We start from the raw sequence: 25,128 nt of genomic DNA, 5'->3' as shown, positions 1-25,128 counted from the left end.
TCTCATGAATGCTATGCAAGCTCTATCACTGGACTCTAAACCCAGCCTCCTCTTTATGTTTTATTTTGAAACATGATCTGGCTAAGTTATCCTGCTTAGTGTTGAATTTAGAATCCCTTAGCCTCAGCTTTCCAAGTAGGTGGGATTATACTGCTGCTCCACCAGGCCAAGTCTCTGCTATTTAACCAGAGTAGCACCAAGACGCGGGGCTGGAAAGGTGATTCCGTAGTTAAGAGCACGTACTGCTCTTGCAGAGGACTTAAGTTTTATTCCCAGCACCCATGTTAGGCAGCTCCCAAGCACTTCTATCTCCACCTGCAAGGGGAACCCATGTCCTCTGCCTTCCATGTGTGTGCATGCATACAATAAATGAAAGAGTTTCAAAATGAACGAACCAAGAATATTTGCTACATATATCCAGATTCTTTCAACCAGTGGTTTTAGTTCTCAGATTCCAATTCTCTACAACCCAAATAACCTATGTAGCTATACTGGAAGTTTAAATGCTGTTGGTTTGGTGAGGAATATCTAAGATGCTCTCTGCTTTAGTTTCACAGTGTGTGGCTGAAGTGTCAGACATAATTACCAGAAGATGTAGGCCTAATAATTACTGTGCTAAGTCAAGTCTGCTGTATAGTTGAATATTCTTTTCATAGTTTTGTTGTTGTTATTGTTGACATTGAGTATAAAAAACAACTGAACATTGACTATAAAAAAAAAAGCAAGTGGCAAGACCAGGTGTGGTAATAAACACCTTTAATCCCCAAACTTAGAAGCTGAGGCAGATGAATATTTGTGAGTTCCAGACCAGCCTGGTCTAGACAGTGACACCTTATCTCACTGGAAAACCCAAACAAAAAGCAGTTGGCAAGGGACATGAAAGAGATGTAGCTCAGTTGGTAGCATGCACAAGTACCCTGGGTTTGATACTCAGCACCCCATAAACCAAGTATGTTGTTGCACCTCTGTAATCCCAACATTCAGGATCTAGAAAAAAGGTGAACAAGAAGTTTAAATTAATTTTATAGTTGGTTACGTAGTAAAATTCAAGCCAGCTTGGACTAAATGTGACCCTGTCTGAAAACAATAATCAAACATGGTAAAAAAAAAAATATGTGTGCAAAAATGTCATAATGAAACCTAGTATAAATTAATAAAACAAAAAAAGATAAAAAAGACCCAGAAGACCAAAGCGATCTTCATGTGTTTATGTGCATATGTGTGCAAGCACACTGGTTACCTATGGTGGTTGGAGGACTGCCTCTGCTGTCAGTTCTCACTGTCCACCTCCTGGGAGGCAGGGTTACTTCATTGTTTGCCACTAAATACACCAGACTAGCTGGCCTCAGAACCTCTGGGGATTCTTCTATGTCCACCCTCATGCTTTAGGAACACTGGTATTTTAGATGCATGCTATTGTGCTCAGCTTTACTTAGGTTCTGGTTGTTTGAACTTGTGTCCTTGGGCTAACATGCAAGCTCTCTACCCACTGAACCTTTTTCTCATCCCCAAATATACAAGTATTACAAATGCTGATGTGCTATGGTTAGTGAATTGTCAAGAATAAATAAAAAGACACCATGTCTTTCTGCATTTTATAACTAGGAGCCTAAAAAGAGTGTGAGGACATTTGGGATTTGACTGCTTTCTTTTGACTTTCAAAGCATTGAATAAAAATGGTATGCAGGGCCAGACTTGGAGGAGCTCTCAAGAGGCAGAGGCAAGTAGATCTCTGAGTTCAAGGCAAGAGGGCATCAGATCCCATTACAGATGGTTGTGAGCCACCATGTGGTTGCTGGGAACTGAACTCAGGGCCTCTGGAAGACCAATCGGTGCTTTTAACCTCTGAGCCATCTCCCCAGCCCAGTATAGATTCTTTACCAAGATTCCACAAAAGTTTGCTTCACGAAGAAAAGTTCTGAAAGAGAAATAATTCTATATGAAAAAGTGACTGTATGATGACTGACTGTTTGGTTATGATTACATTAACACAAGCTTATTGCTAAGCTTTTTGGCAGAATTCTAAAATCTGTGCTGAGCTGAAGAGAGAGATCAGAAAGAGTTAGAGAACTAGTCATCAGGCATCTCAAGAAGAGTGTTCTCAGCTGGGCAGTGGTGGCACACGCCTTACATCCCAGCACTTGGGAGGCAGAGGCAGGCGGATTTCTGAGTTCGAGGCCAGCCTGGTCTACAGAGTGAGTTCCAGGACAGATAGGGCTACACAGAAAAACCCTGTCTCGAAAAACAAAAACAACAACAACAACAAAACCAAACCAAAATAAAAAAAAGGAAGAGTGTTCTCATTGGGAGAGGAAGAGCATAGCCTCACAGAGACTCAAAGTGCCAGGATACGGGTTCTCCTGAAATATCAAGCAGGTGGTACACACTTAATGCAGGTACAAGCTGAATATGGGGATCTGGCATAATCAACTGGTTGTGGGCCATTTTTAATTTGAAAGAAAATCCAAATGCACTGTGACCAAGGCTTATAGTAATGAATACATTCTATTTCTACCTTACTGAATCTTGGGGAAAGAAAATTCATTCTGTAAGTTGTTGAGAGTGGTTGGGAATATTGACTGTTTCAAATAGGTCTGGGGTTTGAGACGCGGTTCATCTCTTTCTAGCTATGTGAATTTGAAGTAACTTCTCTAAAGTCAGTTGCTCTGTTAAGTGTGAATATCACACACACACACAAGAAATAAATTTTAATATCAATAGTAATATTTCCAAGATTATATTTTTCTGAGAAGTAACTTCCATTTTGCATATGAAGCAAGTAGCTTACCCCACAGTAAATATGCCCTCTGCAATTATGAGTGGCTAAAATAGAAACTTAGAAGGAATGCTGATACTTCACGTACGTTGTTATTACCTACACTTCAGGCACTATGATACAGGTTGAGTGGATGCCAATGAGGTGTGATACTGATCAATGAGATATGGATATTTTCATCTAAGAGATTTGATAAGAGTATTAAATTCTATTCTTGGGATATATATTTTCTATAAATAAATCAATGTTAATTGGGCATGGTAGTTCATCCTGATAATTAAAGCACCTTGGAGACAGAGATAGGAAGATGGTAAATTCAAAGCTAGCCTGGGATATATAGAAAGATCCTAGGGAGAAACTACTGAAGCTTCTAGAATTGATCAAATGTGAGACCATAAAGGGACATGATGAAAGAAAATCTAAGTTTGTAAGAGAGAATCCAGGAAATTTAATGACTGACTCACCCACAGGGAACAAACTTTGTGGGCAACCAGTGTCTCAAATGTATTTGTCTGGAGACTACAAAAAATAGAGAAGTTGGATATGAAGCCTGGTATATCAGGAACGAGAGTTGGTGAGGGAAAGGAACGAGGCCAGGCATGTGACTCACTGAAGAGAGCATCTGCTTAACATGCTCCAAGTCCTGGGTTTGAGTCATAGTACTGAGAAGAGGAGGGGAAGAGATGGCAGTGAGGTCGAATTGAATAACTCTTGTTGACCTTCCCCTCCTTTGGTCAGGTCTCAGCTAGACTCTGATCTTCTAACCCTAGACTAAAAGCCCAAGCCTTCCTGTATATCTGCAGCTCCAGATAGCACCTTCTCTTTCTGACTCCTAAGCCTAGAACAGGTCTCCAGTCTTTAAGACAAAGGTCTTACCACATCCATGGAAATGTTGGCTGACAACTTCACTCAGTGCAAATAACTATGATAGCTCTAGTATGATGTGCTGTTTCCTTCTACTGGACAATAAACTCTTCTAGAGAAAAGCGGCTTTGGGGTCCTACTTGCTTATATGTGTGGCACTAGACTCACTGCCTAGTATGTATTAAGCCTTCAGTGAAGGCTTACAGTGAAGGCTTAGAGAGTGTAGATGAGTCATGAGTGAATGTGTTAGACACTCAGGTTGAGATCTGCCAAAGTCATTAGGAAATATGGCACTGGAGTTTGAGTAATCACAGGAAGAGATGGTGAGCTTTAGCCCACAGAGTGGCACACACCCATCCAACCTAGAGACTGGCACTGTTGACTTTCCTAACTTGAGGAGGAGGCAGGGTGGCAGTTTCTGTTGGTATAGGTAGGAATGTGAAGTGTGGGTGTTCCAACGCACGGCATGCTTTGGATGGAAGAAGGTGACAAATAATATCCCCCTCTTTTGTTGCCTGCTCTAGAATTGCTTGCTAAAATGATGGCTACATCTTTGTGGTTTCCTCCTCTTTTCTAACAAAAGAATACATCTTTCCATGTTTTCTTCCCCTCTTTATTGCTTTCTCCTTACGGAGTTTTTTTTTTTTTTAAACAAAACAAGACAAAACAAAACTATTTTTAAAAAGATTTATTTATTTACACTGTAGCTGTCTGTCTTCAGACCCTCCAGAAGAGGGAGTCAGATCTCATTATGGATGGTTGTGAGCCACCACGGGGTTACTGGAATTTGAACTCAGGACCTTCGGAAGAGCAGTCAGTGCTCTTAACCGCTGAGCCATCTCTCCAGCCCCTCCTTAGGGAGTTTTAAGTCATATACTGGGCAATCTTTAATCAACATTTTCCCAATTGCATTTGTACAAAGGTTACTAGTGACTGTCAATGAGGTCTATGGTGGATATCCGGTAGGTTAGTTACTAGAGTGTTTGATCAGCTTCTTTGTTTTCCGCTGTGCTGGAAATGAAAGGCAGGACATTTGGTAGACAGTCTCTCTAACACTGATTACCCACAAAGGAGTTCCTGAATGTGCCACCGTTCCTCCTGACCCTGCCATGGTACAGAATGGCACATACTAGTAACTCCACTGTTCAGTAAGTTACATTCCAAAGGTGATGAAACGGGATCAGGACCTTCCTCCCCGCTCCCCACCTCGAACAGCCTTCAATTTTTGAGTAATAGTTTCAGGTAGTTTTAGGTAAACCATTCTCAGCAAGAATTTGTGTCCAAGGTTTCTGTATAGTTACATGAGCCAGTGGAGTGGTTTCATAATTGCTGTATTGTTAGTCAAACGCTGTAATTAGGGATGACTTCATAAGCATAAGATTCTTCTATGGGTGACGCCCTGATCCGTACCCTGTTGTACACCATATCCTTTTATGAAAAAAAAAAAAAAAAAAAAAAACAAGGTTTTGTTTCCTATTGTTTTATACCCAGAATTGAAAATCTGTTTTCCTATATCTCAGATGGTTAGGAAAGAGCTCCCCTGACTCCCGCTGATTTCTGTGTACAGAACAGCCAGGCAGACGGAAGAGAACAAAGGCTTTGTAGCCTGATTTGCCAAAATGAAATGTAGGAAAACATATATATATATATATATATATATATATATATATATATATATAGTTCTGTTCAGTGAGTATTAGTACTCTCATATCATATGAACAAAGTTCACTTTTGTGGTAAGACAGGCTGCAGGGTGGGGGGAGGGTTAAAAAAAAGACATTTCAAAGCGCCATTTCCCTGCCTGTCATACATTATTAAACAGGCTTTACACTTGAATCTTAATCTTACTTCTTTATCTTTTATTCAGCATTATTGCTCATAAGAAAAAATTCAGATGGAGAGGAATGTGACAGTATTAACAAGCTGTTGATGACTTCAAAGTATTTATACTAAAGTTACTTTTGCTTTTTAAAATGTATCACTTGCCTACACCTCAAGTTCTGTCTAGAGGCTGGCCTTGTGAAAGGGCCAAATTGAGTCATAGGTAAAATGTGACTGACAGGTTTTTTTTATGCTCATCCTTCTTAAACTACGCTGAGAGAAGGCTTGTAATTTTTATATATGAGGGAGGCTTGTTATACTCTGTAGTCAATAATTATAGGGGAGATGAGACAGCTCTTCATGTATCCCATTTAAAAGACTTTTAGTAGAGCCGATGCCTGATATTTATAGTCGCTCACAATTACTTATGGAGTTATTTATTCCCCATTTTCTTTCACTGAGGATTTGAAGTTGCTGTATAATGCTTTGTAGCTTATAATTTGCCTTCACATACGTCATCTTTAATCTTTATGAGGATCCCGGGAAACAGGTATTATTAGTGCTATTTGCAAATGAGAAGCTGAGCCTCAGAGAAATGAAATAAACTAACTCATGGACTTACAGTTAGGAAGTAGCAGGACCAGGGTATTGATTGAGGGCCTCTTATTGCATGCCCAAGAAGAATATGTCCTTGAGACAGCGAGCAATCTCCAGGCGTGACAAGCATTCAGGAAGTGTCCAGAAGCAGCAATGATAACAAATTATCTGTTTCACATGAAAGCCAGTCTTAGATACTTTCTTTGGGGGAACTTGTATGAAAATGAAGAAGAAAAAAAAAGAAGAACAGAAATTGAAATAATTTCAGTGAGATCTAAGCATTTCCCAATTCTATGGGAAGATCACATAGTTCTATTTCCAGCACCCATGGGGTAGGGGAGGTGTCAGGGGTGGCAGGTCACAACTGTCTGCACTTACAGATGTAGTGGACTGATGTCCTCTTCTGGCCTCTACAGGCACAGTACTCAAGATGTACACACCCAAACACACACACATTCAAAAAGAATAATAAAATATTTTTTTGAAGTATGGTGTGAGGATAACAGGGGAGCTCAAAGGCCTGTTGAGGAGGGACTTGAAAAGGGAGGAAGTGGAATGGAAAGATGCCCATTCCTGTCAGCTGGAATAAGAGTGACAAGCAAGGTCAACAAGGATCGTAAGTGCTTTAAGTCCAGGCTTAACTCTTTCCAGTTTCTTACTGATGAGAGAAAAAAAAAAAAACACAGAAATGATATGTAGTATGTGAATGAAATCAGTTGTATAGTTTTATTATTGCTTGGAATGTTTTTTACTGACCTATTTTAGATAATTATGGATTCAAACTACCCAAACTAGAAAGGACCTTTAGAGATAGAGGTCAAACCATATGTTTTAGATTTTTCTCACTCCCAAGGCTGTTGTGCCACTGTTTGCTATATGTAATTCATGGAAATGGCTAATAATTTTTCATTAAAAACAGGATTGGCTGGGCATGGTGGAATAAGCCTTTCATTATAGCTTGATGAATTGTAGAGGTAAGAGGATTGCCAGTAGTTTGAGGTCAGCTGGATCTACGTAGGGAGTGCCCATCCAGCCAGGGATACAGAATCAGACTCCAATGTAAAACAAACCGAAATGATCACTGAAAATGTATGTAAATAAAATTATAATTAATCCTATCTAATATTTTTGTGATTGGCACTGTTAAACATCATTAGTATGATACATAAAACAAACTTAGAATTATTACCACAGGGATACAGCTTTATGTTGTAGGATGTTTGACCATATTATGAACCCAGAGACTGTGTTCTTTACTGAAAAACCTTTTTCTACTTGTGGTGTAGCTCAGCCCTAGCACACACCTTTAATCCCAGAATTTTGGACGCCCACGCCTTTAATCCAAAACAATGAAGGTAAAGATAGTGCATGGAAAGAAGACCCCATGTTCATAAACGGTGTCTAATTGAGTGGCTGACAAAGTGACTAATAAGATTTGACAGAATAGGATATTCTTATCTCACGAGAAGAAAGAAGAAAGGGAAGCTTCCATAAAGGGCAGTGCAAAGAGGAGCAGTCTGTTTTACTGGGAGAGTTTGACAGAAGAGAGAGGACAAGCTAGACACCAGTGAAGGCAGAAAGAACCAGAAGATTAGAAAGAACATGTTGCCAACGTGAGTATGAAGACAAGCAGAGCCATTTAGGAGGAGGGAAGAAAAGCCAGATTGAGTAAGATAGCATGGGGAGGAGTTTGAGCCAGAATAGCTGAGTTGAACCAGCCAGTGAGAGTTCAGAAAGGAATAGAAAGGGATGGGTTTATTTAGTAGTAAGTCTCAGAATCCGAAAACATTCTAGGCCTAAATAAGATTGTACAGAGGCTAGAAACTTCCAGAACTAGGCCTAGAAGACAGAGGCAGTAAGCCACCACGACAACAATTACTTCAAGTGCCGCAGACCCTCTGGGTCCCTTTGTCTGCGTGGAACAGGTCCCTGGGGCAGGTGGGCAAGGCGTCAGCGGGTGACAGACAGACTAACACGCAAGATTTTAAATCATTTTATGACTTTTAAACAAAGTGGCTACTTTTTTTGAGTCAAGATTCTTTGTTTCTTTACCTGTTTATTTAAGATAGGGTGTCACCAAATAGCCTTATCAGCCTGGAACTTGCTGCTTGAAACAAAATGGCCTTAAGCTCATAGAGACTGGCCTACCTCTTCCAAGTGCTGGGATTAAAGGTGTAGGTCACCGCTGCTTGACTCCACACTTTTTCAAAATGTGTTTTCTTTTTGAGATTAGAATGTAATGACATAATTTTCTCCTTTCCTCCATACAGCATCTCCCATGGAGAGGTCTGCTTCAATTCAGGGCCTCCTTGGCCTTAGTTCTTTTTATTTAAAATGACTACCTCTGGGCTCAGGTGAGAGCTCAGTTACTACAATGCCTACTTAGCATTCCTGAACTGTAGGTCCCATCCCCAGTACTGAATAAATCAGGCAGAACATAGCTGCCATCTCAGCATTTGCAAAAGGAGGTGAACAGATGAGCCTGAGAAAAGGTCATAGTCAAAACAAGTTTGAGGCCAGCCTGGGCTGCACGAGATCCTCTCTCAAAAAACAAACAAAAAAAATGGTGAAAACGCACAATGACAAAATGTACGTCTTAACTGGAGATACTTCTTTCTTTTTAAGGCATTTTTATATCTGAGATCATAATTTAATTACTTTTCCCTCCTACCTTTCCTCCCTTCAATCCTTTCCATGTCCCCGCTCTATATCAAATAAATTCATGACCTCTTCTTTTTTCTCCTCTTCTTTATTATTGTTGCATATATACATATATATTTAAATTATAAATGTAAAATCATATGTAGTATATAATATCAACAATTTAACAAAGTATTGTGTGTTAACATATACTCGTGGAATCTATATCAAAACCAAGTATACTTCTTTTGACTGCTTTCTTTTTATGTTCCTTTTTTCCCTCCCTTTGTTTTTAAAGATTTATTTATTTATTTATTTATTTATTTATTAATTATATGTAAGTACACTGTAGCTGTCTTCAGACACTCCAGAAGAGGGAGTCAGATCTCCTTACGGATGGTTGTGAGCCACCATGTGGTTGCTAGGATTTGAACTCAAGAGAAGTCGAATGCTCTTACCCGCTGAGCCATCTCACTAGCCCTCTTTATCTCCCTTTTAAGAAGAGTGCTTGATAGGTGTCAATATGATTGATGTTTGAAATCAGTAACTTATTTTACAAGAATTATTAGCCAAGTGATTTTGACCTTCACCATGGCACACATACACACACACACACACACACACACACACACAAGATTCTGTCATACAATGCTTTTGAGTTATATCTTGGTGTGTTCTTATCCTCTTTTAGTGTAGCTTAAGATTTTATCATTGGGAAGTTGCCAGCAAGTGAGGCCTCCTGAGTTCAAGTCCCAGGAACCACATACTGAACAGAGAATCTATGCCAATAGTTGTCCTCTGACTTCTAAATGCATGCTCTGACAGACGTGTATCCACACCCACACCCACAGAATGGATAACTGTAAATATTTTTAAAAACTAAACTTTATTCTTGATTGATTCAGTTTCTTTTTCTTTTTTTTCTTTTTGTTTTTTTTTCTTTTTTTAATAGATATTTTCTTTATTTACATTTCAAATGTTATCCCCTTTTCTGGTTTCCCCTCTGAAAATCCCCTATCCCCTACCCTTCTCCCTGCTCACCAACCCACCTACTCCTACTTCTTGGCCCTGGCATTCCCCTATACTGGGGCATAGAACCTTCACAGGACCAGGGGCCTCTCTTCTCATTGATGACCAACTAGGCCATTCTCTTCTACATATGCAGCTAGAGCCAGGAGTCCCTCCTTGTGTACTCTTTGATTGGTGGTTTAGTCCCTGGGAACTCTAGGATTACTAGTTAGTTCATATTGTAGTTCCTCCTAGGGGGCTGCAAACCCCTTCAGCTCCTTGGGTCCTTTCTCTAGCTCCTTCATTGAGGACCCTGTGCTCAGTCCAATGGTAGGCTGCAAGCATCCACTTCTGTATTTGCCAGGCACTGACATAGCCTCACAAGAGAGAGCTATATCAGGGTCCTGTCAGCAAAATCTTTCTGGCATCTGCAATAGTGTCTGGGTTTGGTGGTTGTATATGGGATGGATCCCCGGATGGGGCAGTCTCTGGATGGTCCTTCCTTCAGTCTCTGCTCCACACTTTGTCTCTGTAACTCCTTCTATGGGTATTTTGCTCCCTCTTCTAAGGAGGGATGAAGTATCCACACTTCAGTTTCTTTTTCTATATAGCTTTTGATGAATGAGAACTTGCCATTGATTGGTTTTCTTTATTTTGGGTGTAGATACATGGTTACCTATTCAGAGTGTTTGAGTACTTTGCAGGCCTTCTTACTGTGTTTGTAATTTAGCAAATGCTAGTGTTACATATTCTTCATGAACTTTTTTGAAGAATGAACCTTTTGTTTCCCTTTAGATCTTTACATGGATGAGATGGCGACCACCCAGATTTCCAAAGATGAGCTTGATGAACTCAAAGAAGCCTTTGCAAAAGTTGGTGAGTGCATTTTATACCACAACATATTGCTAGAAATTAGCCTTTATCTGAGAAATATAGTGAGACTGACTCCAAAAATCAAGGTTAGGGTTAGGGTTAGATGGATAAAGTTTTAGAAATTGTAGTCAAAACTGTATTAATTCTGGCAGACATTACTCAACAGTTAATGGTGCATATCTGAATTCAATCCTGAGGACCCACTTGGTGGAAGGAGGGAACTTGCAGGAGCAAGTTTTTATGTGGACTCTGTGTGCGTGTGTGTGTGTGTGTATAGGTATGTATGTATAAATTTAAAAATTTTTTAAATATTTTAATAGAATCTAGTATTTAATATGGTCAATCATTTTTAGCTCAGAGTCCTAGTCATTAAATCTTTCCTGCTGTGGCACTTGAAAATTTAATGACAAATGTATGTTATTAGAATATTTTCCATATCATGTTTTTTCTAAGGGGAGTGTTTGGAGTGACAGCTGAAGCATTACTTAGATTTCACTGTCCCTGTGGTATTTTATTTGTTGAGGAAAGAGTCTCAATCTGTATCCAGGCTAGCCTTGAACTCACTATGTATACTGTTCATCCTTTTAAGAAGCATCAAATGAAGAGGGAAAGGCGTATTGTGATGTCATTGTTTTTCCCTGGAACAGAGTATTGAACCCAAAATTTCATGCATGGCAGGCAAGTCCTCTAAAGCTGAGCTGCATCCTCAGCCATTAATATTTTGAGACAGTCTCACTGAGCTATCCTGGGTGATACAAACTGTGATCCTCTCACCTAACCCAGGAATCATAATTATAGACACATGCCAACATATATGGCTTGTTTTCTCTGTTTGTGTATTTGTAGTATACATATATACTAGACCAACTAAGTCTATAAGTAGCAGTACCATATTTTCCTTTCTCATACACTTCCCAAACTGACCTTGAACTGACTCCATAGGCCAGCCAGATCTTGAATTTGCTTTCTATCCCTCTTCTTCGGCTTCTCCAGTAGCTGGGGTTGCAAGCCTGTGACACCAGGTCAAGTTTTATTTTGTTTTGAACCTTTTAACATCATATCACACGCCTTCCAATTGAGTAGCTATGGAAGCAATATATAGTGTTTTCATTCTACGCAAAGTTCAAGTCCATAAAGGATAAAGTGAATGGAGTGAAAACTAACTACTGATACAAATCCTCACAAGACACAGCATGTGCTTAAGCTTTGGCTCTCAATCTGTGGCTGTAAATACTTTGCAAAACCTCTGTCTCCAAAAATGTCTACATTGTAATTCATAACAGTAGCAAAGTTACAGTTATGAAACAGCAACGAAAATAATTTTGTAGTTGGGGGCCACCCAATACAAGGAATGCCATTAAAAGCATTTTTCTGCATTAGAAAGGTTGAAACCCCCTGGCTTGAGGTAAACTGAAATCAAAGGGAGTAAAGTTAGAATATAATGGTTTGTTATTTAAATCAGAATTACTCTGAAACTCAAAAAGTCCTATTAGTATAACATTTAAAAGGATAGCTATCTCTGTTCCCTTTACATTCATTCATTCATTCATTCATTCATTCATTCATTTTTGAAACAGTCTCTTTTAGAGCAGAATGGCCTCCAGATTCACTCCAAATAGTCCGTGGTGACTTCAAACTCTTATCCCCGTCCTCCCACTCCGTAGTGCTGAGATTGAAGACATTACCACCTGTCTTAGGATTTTATTGCTGTGAAGAGACACCATGACCTTATTAAAAAAAAAAAAAAAAACATTGAATTGGCAGCGGCTTATAGTTCAGAGGTTTAGTCCATTATTGTCATGGCAGGATGGATGGCATGAAGACAGACATTGTGCTGAAGGTATAGTTGAGCGTTCTACATCTTGATCTACAGGCACCAGAAGGAGACTGTGTATATACTGAGCAGAGCTTAAACATATAAAACCATGAAGCCTGCCTCCCAACAAGGCCACACCTAATCCAACAAGGCCATATACCCCCTAATAGTGTCACTCCCTATGGGCCAGGTATTCAAACACATGAATCTGGGTGGGGGGGGGGGCAAACTTTTTCAAACCACCAGGCTTTTGTGCATACTACGCAAACTCTCCATCAACTGAGCTACATCCCTACATATGATCCTAATTTCTGTAATGGTATTTATATTAATAGAGACAGCATACCATGAAGAGAATAATAACCTCCCCAGCTACAGTGGCTATTTATATCCTGTCATAAGGCTAGACAGAAAAGGTTAAACTGTTCTGAATCATCACTTTATCTGTGTATATTTTACAAGGCAATATATTAACTTGCTGCACATATGACTCACTGGGAGAATGGAGTTACATAGGTAGATATTCAACTGATGAAAAATAGAAAATGAGTCCTTGGTCATAAGAGGTGATGTTATTTTTTTATTCATATTTTCTCTTTTGTCAATATCCCTTTAGAACTGTTCTTACCATAATTGTTTCAGAAACATTTTCTTCCCCCCCCCCCAATTTTTTTTTTTTTTGTTTTTTCGAGACAGGGTTTCTCTCTGTAGTTCTGGCTGTCCTGGAACTCACTCTGTAGACCAGGCTGGCCTCGAACTCAGAAATCCACCTGCCTCTGCCTCCCTAGTGCTGGGATCAAAGGTGTGCGACACCACTGCCCAGCTTTCTTTCTTCCTTCTTTTTTGTTTACATTCATCTTTTAGTGTTAGGAACAGTTTGTTTCTTTATGTGTTAGAATAGGGACCATGACTTACTATGCCTAGCCTCCTGAAGGAAGGCCTTGACCTCATATATTGCCTCATAGAAATATTTATGTTCACTGTTTCTTTAAATTAACATTAAATGAGATGTGACTTACTTGATGGGACTTGGAGTACTTTTGTTTTCTATTTATAGTGTTGGGTTTTGTTTTCTTTATTTTTTTCATTTTTTTATTAGATATTTTCTTCCTTTACATTTCAGATACTATCCCGAAAGTCCCCTATACCCTCTCTCCACCCTGCTTCCCTGCCTACCCACTTCTTGGCCCTGGCGTTCCCCAGTACTGGGGCATGTAAAGTTTGCAAGACCAAGGGGCCTCCCTTTGGAGTACTTTTTATGAGTTAGCAGCATAACTGCTTTGATAAGATATAATAGAGAATTGACCAATTATTGCCATGGTGAGAACAAGGTTAAAATATACTTACTAAGGAGGGATCAATTAGAATTGTGGTCCTTAACCTTCCTAATGCTGTGATCCTTTAAAACAGTTCCTCATGTCCTAGTGACACCCCAACCATAAAATTATTTCACTGATACTTCATTAATATAATTTTGCTACTGTTATGTGTCATAATATAAACAGATATATGCGTGATATCTGATATGCACCCCCTATGAAAGGGTCGTTGGACACCCTCAGTGGTCAAGACACACATGTTAAGAACCATTGGATTAGAATTTTTACTGAAAGAAATTCAGAACAGCAGCAAAAACAAAAGCCCATCACTGTGAGAGTCTTTGCATGGCATAGGCACGAGGTGGGAATGTATGAATTACTGAAACCCATACCCAGCACAGGTTTCGCTCTAAAACCCCATACTAATATACAAGATGTCCCTCAAAAATTAGGAGGCCAGTATTTCTGCCTGTTCTGATTAATACTCTCTTTTTTAATTTCCACTGTAAATACCTAGTACAGTGTTGTCTACATGTTAGGTTCTCAAAAAATATTTAATTACTTGCATACCAAAGAAACAGAGTCTTTTGATATACTGGGATTTTACCAGTATCAATTGTACACTCAAAAGGTCCTTGCTGAGAAGAATTTGTTACTAAAGTTTTTTGGGGCATTACACCGAAGCACATAAAAGCAGCATGGGGTGTCTGTGCGGGTGAGTGTGTATTTGTCTGTGGGGGTGGGGTACTGTGTGGAAAATGCTTGTGCACAGTCTATCTTTCAGAACCTCATTGAAAAGCTCCCTGACTCTGGCTTTTCCTACAAACCTCTGTAGTTTTTACATGGTGTTGGATACAGAGTCCTCGAGAGGCAGCTCTCAAAGGTGTTGTGGAACTCATTTTTTAATTTAAAGATCCCTTACTTATGAAGCAAAGCTCTAGAACTTATTTTCCTTGCGATTGTTTCCTACTCTGTGTGGTAAGGGAGAGCAGAGACAATTACTTTGTCTCACTTCATTTGTGACAAAATATGGAAATCGTTTTCTTCATCTATTAACAATAATAGCCTTGATTATCTGCTTAGAAACTCAACAAAATCACAGTGGGCAGAGAAAAATGTCTGTAATCACGAATAATCACAGGTTTTGTTCAATCAATTAATAGTGCTTTGAAACTCTCTTTACCAGCAATAACTTGAGTATTAGGATTTAAATGTCTTTCACTAGCTTCTTGCACCTGCTCTAATCATATGCAATTATTTTAATTATACCAACAATTGTCTCAGGATTTCCCTCTGGGTTAGTGGAAACCATAGTGCTACCCTTTCCCCAACACAAACTTTTCCTGTTTTAATGTAAATGCTGCCATCCTGCATGGTTTTATAAAAGAGAATAAAGCTTGGTATATTGAGGCCTGCCAGGAATCCTTGCAGTCTATAATCCTTGTGCTAGAGTGGCTACAGGAAGTTCTCAAGAGTACAGGGTTAGCCAAGGCTAGATAGGGAGACCCTGACTCTATAATTTTCAAGCCAGAAGTGATGGCACACACCTCTAATCCCACTACTTGGGCACATCTCTGAGAGTTCAAGGCCAGCATAGTCGAGACCCTGTTTCAAAATAAATAATCTTGATAGATAGATAGATAGATAGATAGATAGATAGATAGATAGATAGATAGATAGACTTAGTTTTCCTCCTTTGGGCAGTGGCAGTGCATGGCTTTAAGCCTAGTACTGGGAAGGCAGAAGCAGGTGAATCTGTTTTTTGGAGGCTAGCCTGGTCTAAGAAGTCTCAAGACAGACAGGGGTACACACAGAGAAACCCTGCCTCAAAAACCACACTACACACACACACAATGTGTGTGTGTGTGTGTGTGTGTGTGTGTGTGTGTAATTTTGTTTTCATTTTATATATTAATTTACGAAGTGAATATTTACCAGATGCAAGATGTCTTTTACATTCTAAGACTTCAATTTTGTATTGTTACTTCCCTCAAATATTGAATTTTGGATGACTTAAAATACTCTCAGTTTGTCTTTGGTCTGTTGCAAGACCACTTTCTTAAAAATAGGACTTTGGAGTGCTGGAAAGGTGACGCAGGGTTTATAGCTACTCTTGTAATAAGTCTGGGTTCAATTCTCAGAACCAACCATCTACAACTCCAAGTCCAGATCAGACACCCTCTTTTCCTCTTCTGAACTCTGTGGACAGCTGCAATCACATGTGTACATATCCCACAAAACACACACATAATTACAACAAAGATATATCTATAAAAATAGTAATAAAATATGATTTTTTTTCTTCCCCAAAGCATGTTCTATCTGGTAAACTTTTATAAAGATGAAAGTCAGGGTTTTTGAAACACAAAAATACTGGGGTTGCTTAAGTGGCCAGGAATAGTATGAGTGCATTCCTTTGAGGGTCCCACCAAATGAAGCCAAAAACCTTTTGGTTTTGGTGATTCTAGCAGTACCAGATTTCTCTCAGTTCAGAAAATGGAACTGTTTCCAATTACTTGATATTTCCTAGTATATAGAAACCGCAGCATGATACCACACAAAAAAATGGCAGTTGAGTCCAGATTACTTTCAGTGTTAAATAAAACTACAACAGCACACATTTGTTTAATTATACCTTCAAATAGAAAACTGCAAAAACTAGGAGGCAGTTCTGTCGGTAAGTCGTGGAGCTGTTGGTTAGTTTATAGATGGAACTGGGCATTCACACAAACACACACTTACAAATGTGTGTGGGGGGTGTATTTATAGGCCCAAACTAACAGAAATGAATGAACAAGCAGATAAATGAATAAAACTGGGCATGGTGATATATGCCAGCAAGTCAAAAATTTAGAAGTAGAGACAAGAAGAGGGATTCAAGGCTAGCCTTAGCTACTTAAGAAGTACAAGACCAGCATGTATTACCTTCTACTCTGTCTCCTAATACTAAATAAGTAAAGAAATACTGCATCTCAACTAAAAGGTAAATTAACTAGTGTTCTTTCACTGTGCTGTATGGTCCATTATCTATGCAGTATTAGAAGTGGATGTTTGGGGATAGCCTGGAGACTATGTGCTGATACTGGAAAGTTCTCTGAGGACCTGTGTGAGGATGCAAGCTGGACCGCACACATGTGAGAACATGACCACAAATATGTGTATGTCAATATGTTTAGAGAGAAGAGAGTAGCAGCAGGTAGGCAGCTATCAGCAAACTGCTAGAAACATACAGGAAAAGGTTAGAAACATTTCTGAATGCCCAGTCCTGGCCCTCTAGATTGGTTAAGTGTTTACATCTAGGTGAACTCCACCTTTGGGGATCCACTCCTGAAAGTCCAATATAAAAGATTAATTAGCAAGCTCTAGTCTACCCTAGACTAGACTCATTAAATATCCACTTATGTTCATTATTTTCCTATCTTAGAAAGTAGAAGCTGAGCCACAGGGTTAGATCCACATCTGAAGATTTATAGTAGCATCCTTTCCTTGGCATTTTTTCCAAGGCAGGGCTCTCTAGGTAGCCATGACCATCCTAGAACTTGCTCTGTAGACCAGGCTGGCCCAGAACTCAGAGATTGACCTGTCCCTGCTTCCCGAGTGCTGGGATTAAAGGGGCCCACAAGCACTATCCAGCTAAGTTTTCAAACTTCAATACCTAATGAAAGCTTGGATTTACTACTTGTACCTTAGGGTGTAATAAAGAAAATATATGTATATATATGCTCCTGTCAAAAAAACCTTTTGGCCAGTTGTGTTCCAAAAACTGGTTTTGGATTTATTAATTTTGTGTGTTTTGTGTGTGTGTGTGTGTGCCACATATGTGTCTGGTACCTGCAGAGGTAAGAAAGGGATGTCAGATTCCTTGGAACAAAAGTTCTGAATGGTGACAAGCTACCAGATGGGTGCTGAGAAGTAAGACTGAGTTCTCTCCAGCCCATGGTCAAGTCTATAAATCAATGATTTTGTAGACTTTCAACTGTTATAGACTTTCAACATCATGTGTGTTTCTGTAAATCCATTATTAGACACATACATTCTCTATCAATGTTTTTTAATTTAAAACGTTTTAAGAATACATTAGGTAAGCTAAACTGAACTTTTTAAATTCCAGCCTTTTCAAAAGATGGTATGACTGAACTGGATTGATTTTCTTCTTTTAATTGTGAACACTGTCCACAATGGGTTAATGTAGGAGCCATATGTGCATTAAATATGATGGCCCACAGTTGCAACCTCTTTTCTAGAAAAACACCATATTTAGACAGACTCAAGAAGAGTTAAAGCAACACACACAGAAACACACACACACACACACACTCCCTGAGGGTCAAAGGAAATCCTCGTTTTTCTTACTGTCAGATTTATGACATAAAGTAGCACCTTAAAAGATGCTTTTGAAGGGATGGGTTATACTGCATACCACCTAGGCAAGGGCAGTGTAAAACAGCAGCCAAAATCAAAACCACTTGAATTCTGGCTCAACATTCTCCAGACAAGGACTTAAAATAGCTTAAATAACAGGATGCAAGGGGAGGGAAAACATTTCCTTTTAAGGATGTGCATTCTTGGTGTGATTCAAACTTCTGCAGGAACATGAGTTTATTTGCTTTGAGGTTACTTGGGGGAGGGTGTTGAAGGAGGTAACTGGAATTTAAACTAATACTTGGTAAAAAGAGAAGAATGAGATTTCCTTTAAAACAAAATGCAGATGTGACTCTACATGTGTCATCTGAGACACGGAGAGACACAGATGGAGAGTGAATTCCTTGTAACCAATAGTTAGTTCGTTTCTGATGAATTCAGCAGCCAGAGGAAAAGATGGTTCTGCCTAGTACAATCTTGAGTGCCTCCTAGTGATTTTTTTCCAAGTATAATGTTTTTCAGTGTTTGTTTTTTAAATAAACTTTTTACATTTGTTAAATGTTAGCTCATTACTTTGCGCAAGTACTTGGTTTGGCAGCTAGGTAGCCTTCCTTTTTTTTCCCCTGTAGCATGTTAGTGTACCTATAATAATCATATTTTCAGAACTACAATGCTTGTAGAAGCATCGTGACTGTTGTGGATAACATAAGCTGTATGCAAATGATTCATAATTTTAATCACTCATTAGAGAATGTGATGGCATAAGAGGCAAGTCTTCCAAATACAAAGCCTCTTCCTTTTCATATATATATAGTGTGTGTGTAGTTAGAAGCAGTGAGTGAGCCAGAAATGGGTTCCAGAATGTTGGCAGCTTTAATGAGAAAATAAAGAGGTACCATCGTGCCTGCTGATTGCAATTTTAGTTTCCAGTTAAAACCNCTTTTGATCTGGGTCTGTTTCTTAGATGCTCATATTATTAAAATGTTATGTTCATATCAAGTACAGAATGGGAAAANTTCACCATCAACCATGACCTTAGCTCTCGGTGAATAACATTACTGGTAGGATGGATTCTGGTGAAAACAGCATGCTCTCCCTCATTTCTCTGGCACATTAGATTGCTGTCACTGCTTCAGAGATGTACTGACTGCTAGGTTTGATTTCTGCTTTTTTAAACTGGAGATTGGAAAGACAATCACATAAAATGCTTGGAAAATAATTACACACTGTTCTGTGCCTTGTAAGGATTTTACCAGCTGGGAGCTTTTGTAAAATTAATTCTTAGCTGCTGCCATTTTCTGGCTCTCTCTGCCTTCTTAAAGACATTGAAATTGTTCCCTTCCAGTCCAGTCCTAAGGAAGGCCCATTGTGATTTGCTTAATACAAGCAACAAAATGCCACAATGTAAATAGGATTAGCATCTACTGAGAACATACAAGAAGGTAGCCAAGTAGAACTTAGGAAAGAAAGATCATACAGTGATACACAATTTCTCCCTTCCCCACACCTCTCTTTTCTTATGACTTGGTTTCTCTGTGTAACCCTGGCCTACCTAGGAATCTCTCTGTAGACCAGGCTGGCCTCAAACACTGGGATCTATCTGCCTCCTGAGTATTGGGATTAAAGAAAGGTGTGTACCATTGCCTGGCTAGATGATACACATTCTAGTCACTAAAAAGGTGAAAAATGTAAATATCCTCAGGGGTTCCAAAGATGTACAAAAATTTAAGAGATGTTGGTTCAAGTGAGACCCAAGGGTTTTAACTTAATTTAACTTCTTATTTATTTTCTTCTTTTATTTGGGCCCAGCCTTGTGTCTCTGACAGATGGCTGTGGTCACTTAGAAAACCAAATTACACATCAGGTGGTTGCTGGGTGGGGACAGGATTAGAACAAAGGGAGAGAGATTAAATGTTATTTGAGAGATATTTCNGTCAAGTTTTGGCTTCCTGATGAACTGGCATTTCGTCTGTTTTGGGTGCTTTTTCTGTATTTTTTTTGGTCTTCGCTGCTTAGTTTTGTTTTGAAAACACTCATCTAGGATTAGAGCATTCTTTCTGCAGTTAACATCTGAGAATTAGTTTGTGCAGTATTTTAGAGCATTGACTCTAGAGCNTGGGGTCCAGNAATAGAGCTCNTACTTAGCATGCATAAAGCCCCAGTGCTGGGACTAAAGGTGACCACCACCTATCCCTGCCTCGGCAGAACTTCCCTAATCAAATTCCTAATCAAACCATTTCCATCTTGGTCATCTTGGCTCATTTGCTTATTTATAGATTATTATTTCCCTTAAATTATAATATAACTAAGCTGCAGTAGCCTAAAGATAAGTAGATCATTTATAGAATCATTTTAATGCCTGCTTTTCTCAGTGCTCCAATATTCTCTTGAATTCTGTTTGTCTTAGAATAATGTTTGTTTACATTAACTCAAAAAACCTGGCCTTTACAGCTGTGTTACCCCAGGTCAGATGTGCTTTGACATAAAAATCTGTGTGAAACCATAAAACCTATCTTGGAAAAAGAAAAGAATACACATAAAAATCCTACATGCTGCATAGAGATAGTAGAAATTGTTACACCATGACACAGTTTGTTGGTATTTAAAGTATTATTTCTAAGACTCCTCTTGTTTCTATGATTTAATAATAGCTTTACAAACTAGAAACTATACTTTTTTATAATCAGGGATGCTATTTCTAAATAAAGCTTTGTACGCATTTTTAAATATACAAGGTACACAATATGAACAAAACATTGCCCTTTCAGTTAAAACACACATTCCTCCTCTGTACATCCTTAGATTCCAAAGGATAAAAAAGTCTTATAATTAGGCAGGCATGTAAAGTGATGATATTCTTACAAACTTATTTCTAATCTTTTTTCTATTTTATCTTTCTGTTTCTTGGCTGTCTTTTTCCTTCCTTTTCACAAAGATCTCAACAGCAATGGATTCATTTGCGACTATGAGCTTCATGAGCTTTTCAAAGAAGCTAATATGCCATTGCCCGGATATAAAGTGAGAGAAATTATTCAGAAACTCATGCTGGACGGTGACAGAAATAAAGATGGGAAGATCAGCTTTAATGAATTTGTTTATGTAAGTATATCAAAAATCTGAATATTAAAATTCATTGTTGTTCCACTGTATACTGGGAAACTTAAAGTATAAATACCACTGCATTGATGGTTAACTATATCATATTAATACTCTGGTACCTTGTAACATTTTTGTCATTCTGACTTCTAAATTTAAATTCTTCAGCTATTAGAATATTTAAAAAATATGAAAAAAAGGTACATTGAGAAAACCAAAGCTATAGCACAATGTTCACTTGTGGGCAGAAACAATCTCTTTTGGGGCATCATTAGAGAGCATCTATCAAGATGCTAAATAACATCTTTGAGGCAGTCTTTCTCTTCCCCATATAGAAGATCATGGTACACAAATTTACTGATATCATATGACTCAGTCTTAGAAGTTTCCTGAGCTAAAGTTTCTAATGAAAAGGTGTTTTCTCCCACACCCCCCTACTTGTAATATTTAAATGTCTCGTTTTCCCCAAGGTGACCATATTGATAATTAAAAGCTAGAAGTATATCTTTTCAGTATGTTTGGAGAAGTGTTTACAATTTTGTTTTCTTGTATAGTATCATCAAATATTCCTCAAGGTTTGTGGCTGATTTCATAACACTTCTCCTCCATAAACACTTAGTTCAGTTCCTGTAGCATGTGTGACAGGCATGCGCTTCTTTATCAAGATCGAACTGTTTTAGCTGCCTGAATTACAGCCAAGATTGTAGTGAATTACAGATTTTCAGTCTAGATTTGTTAAGAAATTATTGCATGATGACATTTTAAATAGCTGTTGCTTCTTCTCTCACTTAAGAACACCCTTAAGGTATAGCAAGGATAGTTTAACATTTATGAGTACTAGCTGCTGCTCCAGACTACCTAGGTTCAGTTCAAATGGAGGCTTATGACTAAGTGTTTGTGATTCCAGTTGCACAGGAAATGCACCCACTTCCAGTTTCCCTAGGCACTGCACATGAGTTGGACACAGCCTATAAACCAAGGCACTGGTGGCATATGCCTTTAATTACAGGATTTAGGAGACAGAGGCAGGCAGATATTTGTGAGTTCAAGGCCAACCTGGTCTAAAGAGCTAATTCTAGAAAGCAAAAGTTATAAAGTGAAGCCCTGTCTCACAGGGAAAAAAATAATTGAAAAGAACACCCTAAAGGCAGACATGGTGGTACAGACCTTTCATCAAGTCCGAGACAGTCATTGCTGCAAAGAGAGACCCTGCCTCAGATAAGAAACATTCATGTTTGGGGTTTTGTTTTTTGTGTTGGGGTTTGCTTTATTTAGTTTGTTTTGAGACAGTCTGAGTTTAAAGTCATGATCATCCTGCCTTGGCCTCCAGAGAGCTTACTTAGCCTACCTTCATATTGTATGGATGTTACTATTTATTTATTTATTGCCTTGGTTTTTAAGACTACCTTTGGCTGTGTAGCTCAGACTGGACTCCAGTTTATTATTTCTTCCTGCCTCAGCATCCCCAATGCTGGGATTTTAGAAGCATGCTGTACTGCTCCTATAACCGGTGATTATTTTAATCTTGAATTTGAGTTGATCTTGCTAGGCATTGTTTTCAGTATACTGCAAACTAGGAATTACTTTTTCCTATTTGTCACCAAGATCCCAGCATGCACGTCCTCCTTTTCCATACTTGATCTTGGCACCAATATATCTGCTGTTATAGCATATGCTCTCATCAGTTACCATGACTCATTATGACAACTGAAATTCAGATATGTTCCCTCTGAGCAGAACTAACGCAAAGAACACAGCATATGGTCTGGAAACAAATAGACGACATAAGGCTGTAGAGATGGCAGTGGTTGAGAGCACAGATTGCTTTTCCAGAGGACCCAGGTTCAAGTACCACCACCCACATAGCAGCTCACAACCGTCTATAACTCCAGGATCTACACTCTCACGATTTCTTAAAACCAAATAGACCTGTCAGATGTGGGGGATGGGTGGTCATTACTGAAAATTACAGGCGTGTATCATTATTATACTTACACAGTTCTTGCCATTTTCCTTGTGAAAAACTGATTTTCTCCCATCATTTTTGTCTCCAGTTATGTCCAAAGCATTTGCTTTGAATTCTGTGTTCAATAGTAAGTTACAAATGTTTTGTGGTGTCAGCACTTGCATGTCTCTGTACGTACTTTGCATGTGTCGCTGTGAATTTCAAGCAGATGAGAGCAGTTGGGAACTATGGTTAGGTGCTTTTCATATAACTTAGAGCTGAGAGTTTGTTAACTACTAGAAAGAAGCAGCCTAAGCCATTAGCATCTGCACGCTAACTGGTAACGTTGAGGACACCATTATAAACTTGTCTACCAACAAAATGATCATGGTAAAACTTTCAATTTTGTATTTTTTAAAGACTGCCGTTTCTACACATCATTTAGTGGCTTTTAAGTGACAAGGTAATGTTGACTTAGTATGTACTTTAAAAGTAGAGGCATAATAATTTGGGCAAAGCCAAGGATTTTTTGGAATAAAAAAGGAAGGAGGGGCTGAGGAGTTGGCATGGTGGTTAAGAGCACTGGCTATTCTTCCACAGGTCCTGAGTTCAATTCCCAGCACCCATACGGTGACTCGGAACTATCCAGTATGAGCTGATGCCCTCTTCTGTCATGCAGACATACAGGAAAACAGAAGTCAAATACATAAATAAATATAACAAACGACAAAAGAATATATTTTTTTAGAAAATTAAGGAGGGCATTTAAGATCAAAGTAATATTTAGAAGGATTTCCACTCTCTTGTTTGAGACAGGATCTGTCTCTGTAGCCCTGGCTGTCCTGGAACTGACTATGTTGATCAGGCTGGCCTCAAACTCACAGAGGTGGACCTGCCTTTGCCTCACGTGCTACAATTAAAAATGTGATCATGGCCGGGCATTGGTGTCACACGCCTTTAATCCCAGCACTTGGGAAGCAAGAGGCAGGCGGATTTCTGAGTTCGAGGCCAGCCTGGTCTACAGAGTGAGTTCCAATACAGCCAGGGATACACAGAGAAACCCTGTCTCGGAAAAAAAAAAAAAAAGTGATCACTTTGCCTTGCTTCAACATGAAACAAGCATATGAAAATGAAAGTGAGTTGACCAGCAGTGTCTGGAGGGGGAGAAGCCTTTCTTTGTCCCTCTGCTAATCAAGACCCTTGAACTGGGACCTGAGAAATGGCTCAGCAGCACTGGCTGCTCCTCCAGAAGTTCCAGCCTTGCTTCCCAGCACTGAAACAATCTGTGACTCCAGTTCCAAGAAATCCATTGCCCTATTCTGGTCTCCAAGGACATCACTAAGATGTTAAAGTGACCCACATAAACTATCATAATCCTGTGGCCATCACTGTTAGAAGAAAGGGGGACATTGAAATGGCTATCCACTCCCATGTGCTTTGCTGCTGATTTAATGCTTTCCAAGTTCTCAGAGAAAATTGGCTCATGGCTGAACTACACAAGAACCAGAGACTGCAACTCTTGCTATTAGCATAAGGAAAGGAAAAGAAGGGCAGTGGTAGCGCTCACCTTTAATCCCAGCACTCAGGAGGCAGAGGCAGGCGGATTTCTGAGTTCGAGGCCAGCCTGGTCTACAAAGTGAGTTCCAGGACAGCCAGGGCTATACAGAGAAACCCTGTCTCGAAAAAACAAACAAAAGAAAAAGAAACATGTTCTCCCATGCTAGGTTTGGTGTTAGGTGAAGTAGAGTATAAAGCAGTATTCAGTGTAAACTAAGCTACAAAGTATATCAGTTTCTATTCATTTTCAAGGATAGATGAAGGGCAGAAGAGGCTCCTACTACTGTAAACAAACTTCAAAGCCAGGACTGTAATTAATACTTGTTTTTGTTTTGAGTATCACAAGTTGAAGTTACTAGCCTTGTTTATTTATTTATTTTAGTTTTTTGAGGGAGATTTCCTCTGTGTGAGAACTCAGGCTCTCCTGGAACTCTCTGTAGACCAGGCTGGCCTC

The 25,128-nt window shown here is 39.1% G+C and overlaps 1 protein-coding gene across 4 annotated transcripts in view; it reads left to right on the top strand.

Moving 5' to 3' along the window:
- Window positions 1-25,128, top strand: part of Pls3 (plastin 3) — a 90,767-nt gene that overhangs the window by 40,106 nt on the left and 25,533 nt on the right. For all 4 annotated transcript variants that reach the window (XM_029473185.1, XM_021153032.2, XM_029473186.1 and 1 more), the window contains exons 2-3: window positions 10,502-10,582; window positions 21,012-21,175. In XM_029473185.1, the coding sequence (XP_029329045.1) occupies window positions 10,510-10,582; window positions 21,012-21,175 (237 nt within the window). In that variant the 5' untranslated portion in view covers window positions 10,502-10,509. The remainder of the gene's footprint in view (window positions 1-10,501; window positions 10,583-21,011; window positions 21,176-25,128) is intronic.

Source organism: Mus caroli, chromosome X, assembly GCF_900094665.2.
Source record: "Mus caroli chromosome X, CAROLI_EIJ_v1.1, whole genome shotgun sequence".
Lineage (NCBI taxonomy): Eukaryota > Metazoa > Chordata > Mammalia > Rodentia > Muridae > Mus > Mus caroli.
Note: the sequence above shows the minus strand (reverse complement) of the source record. Positions and strands in the feature narration are given on the sequence as shown.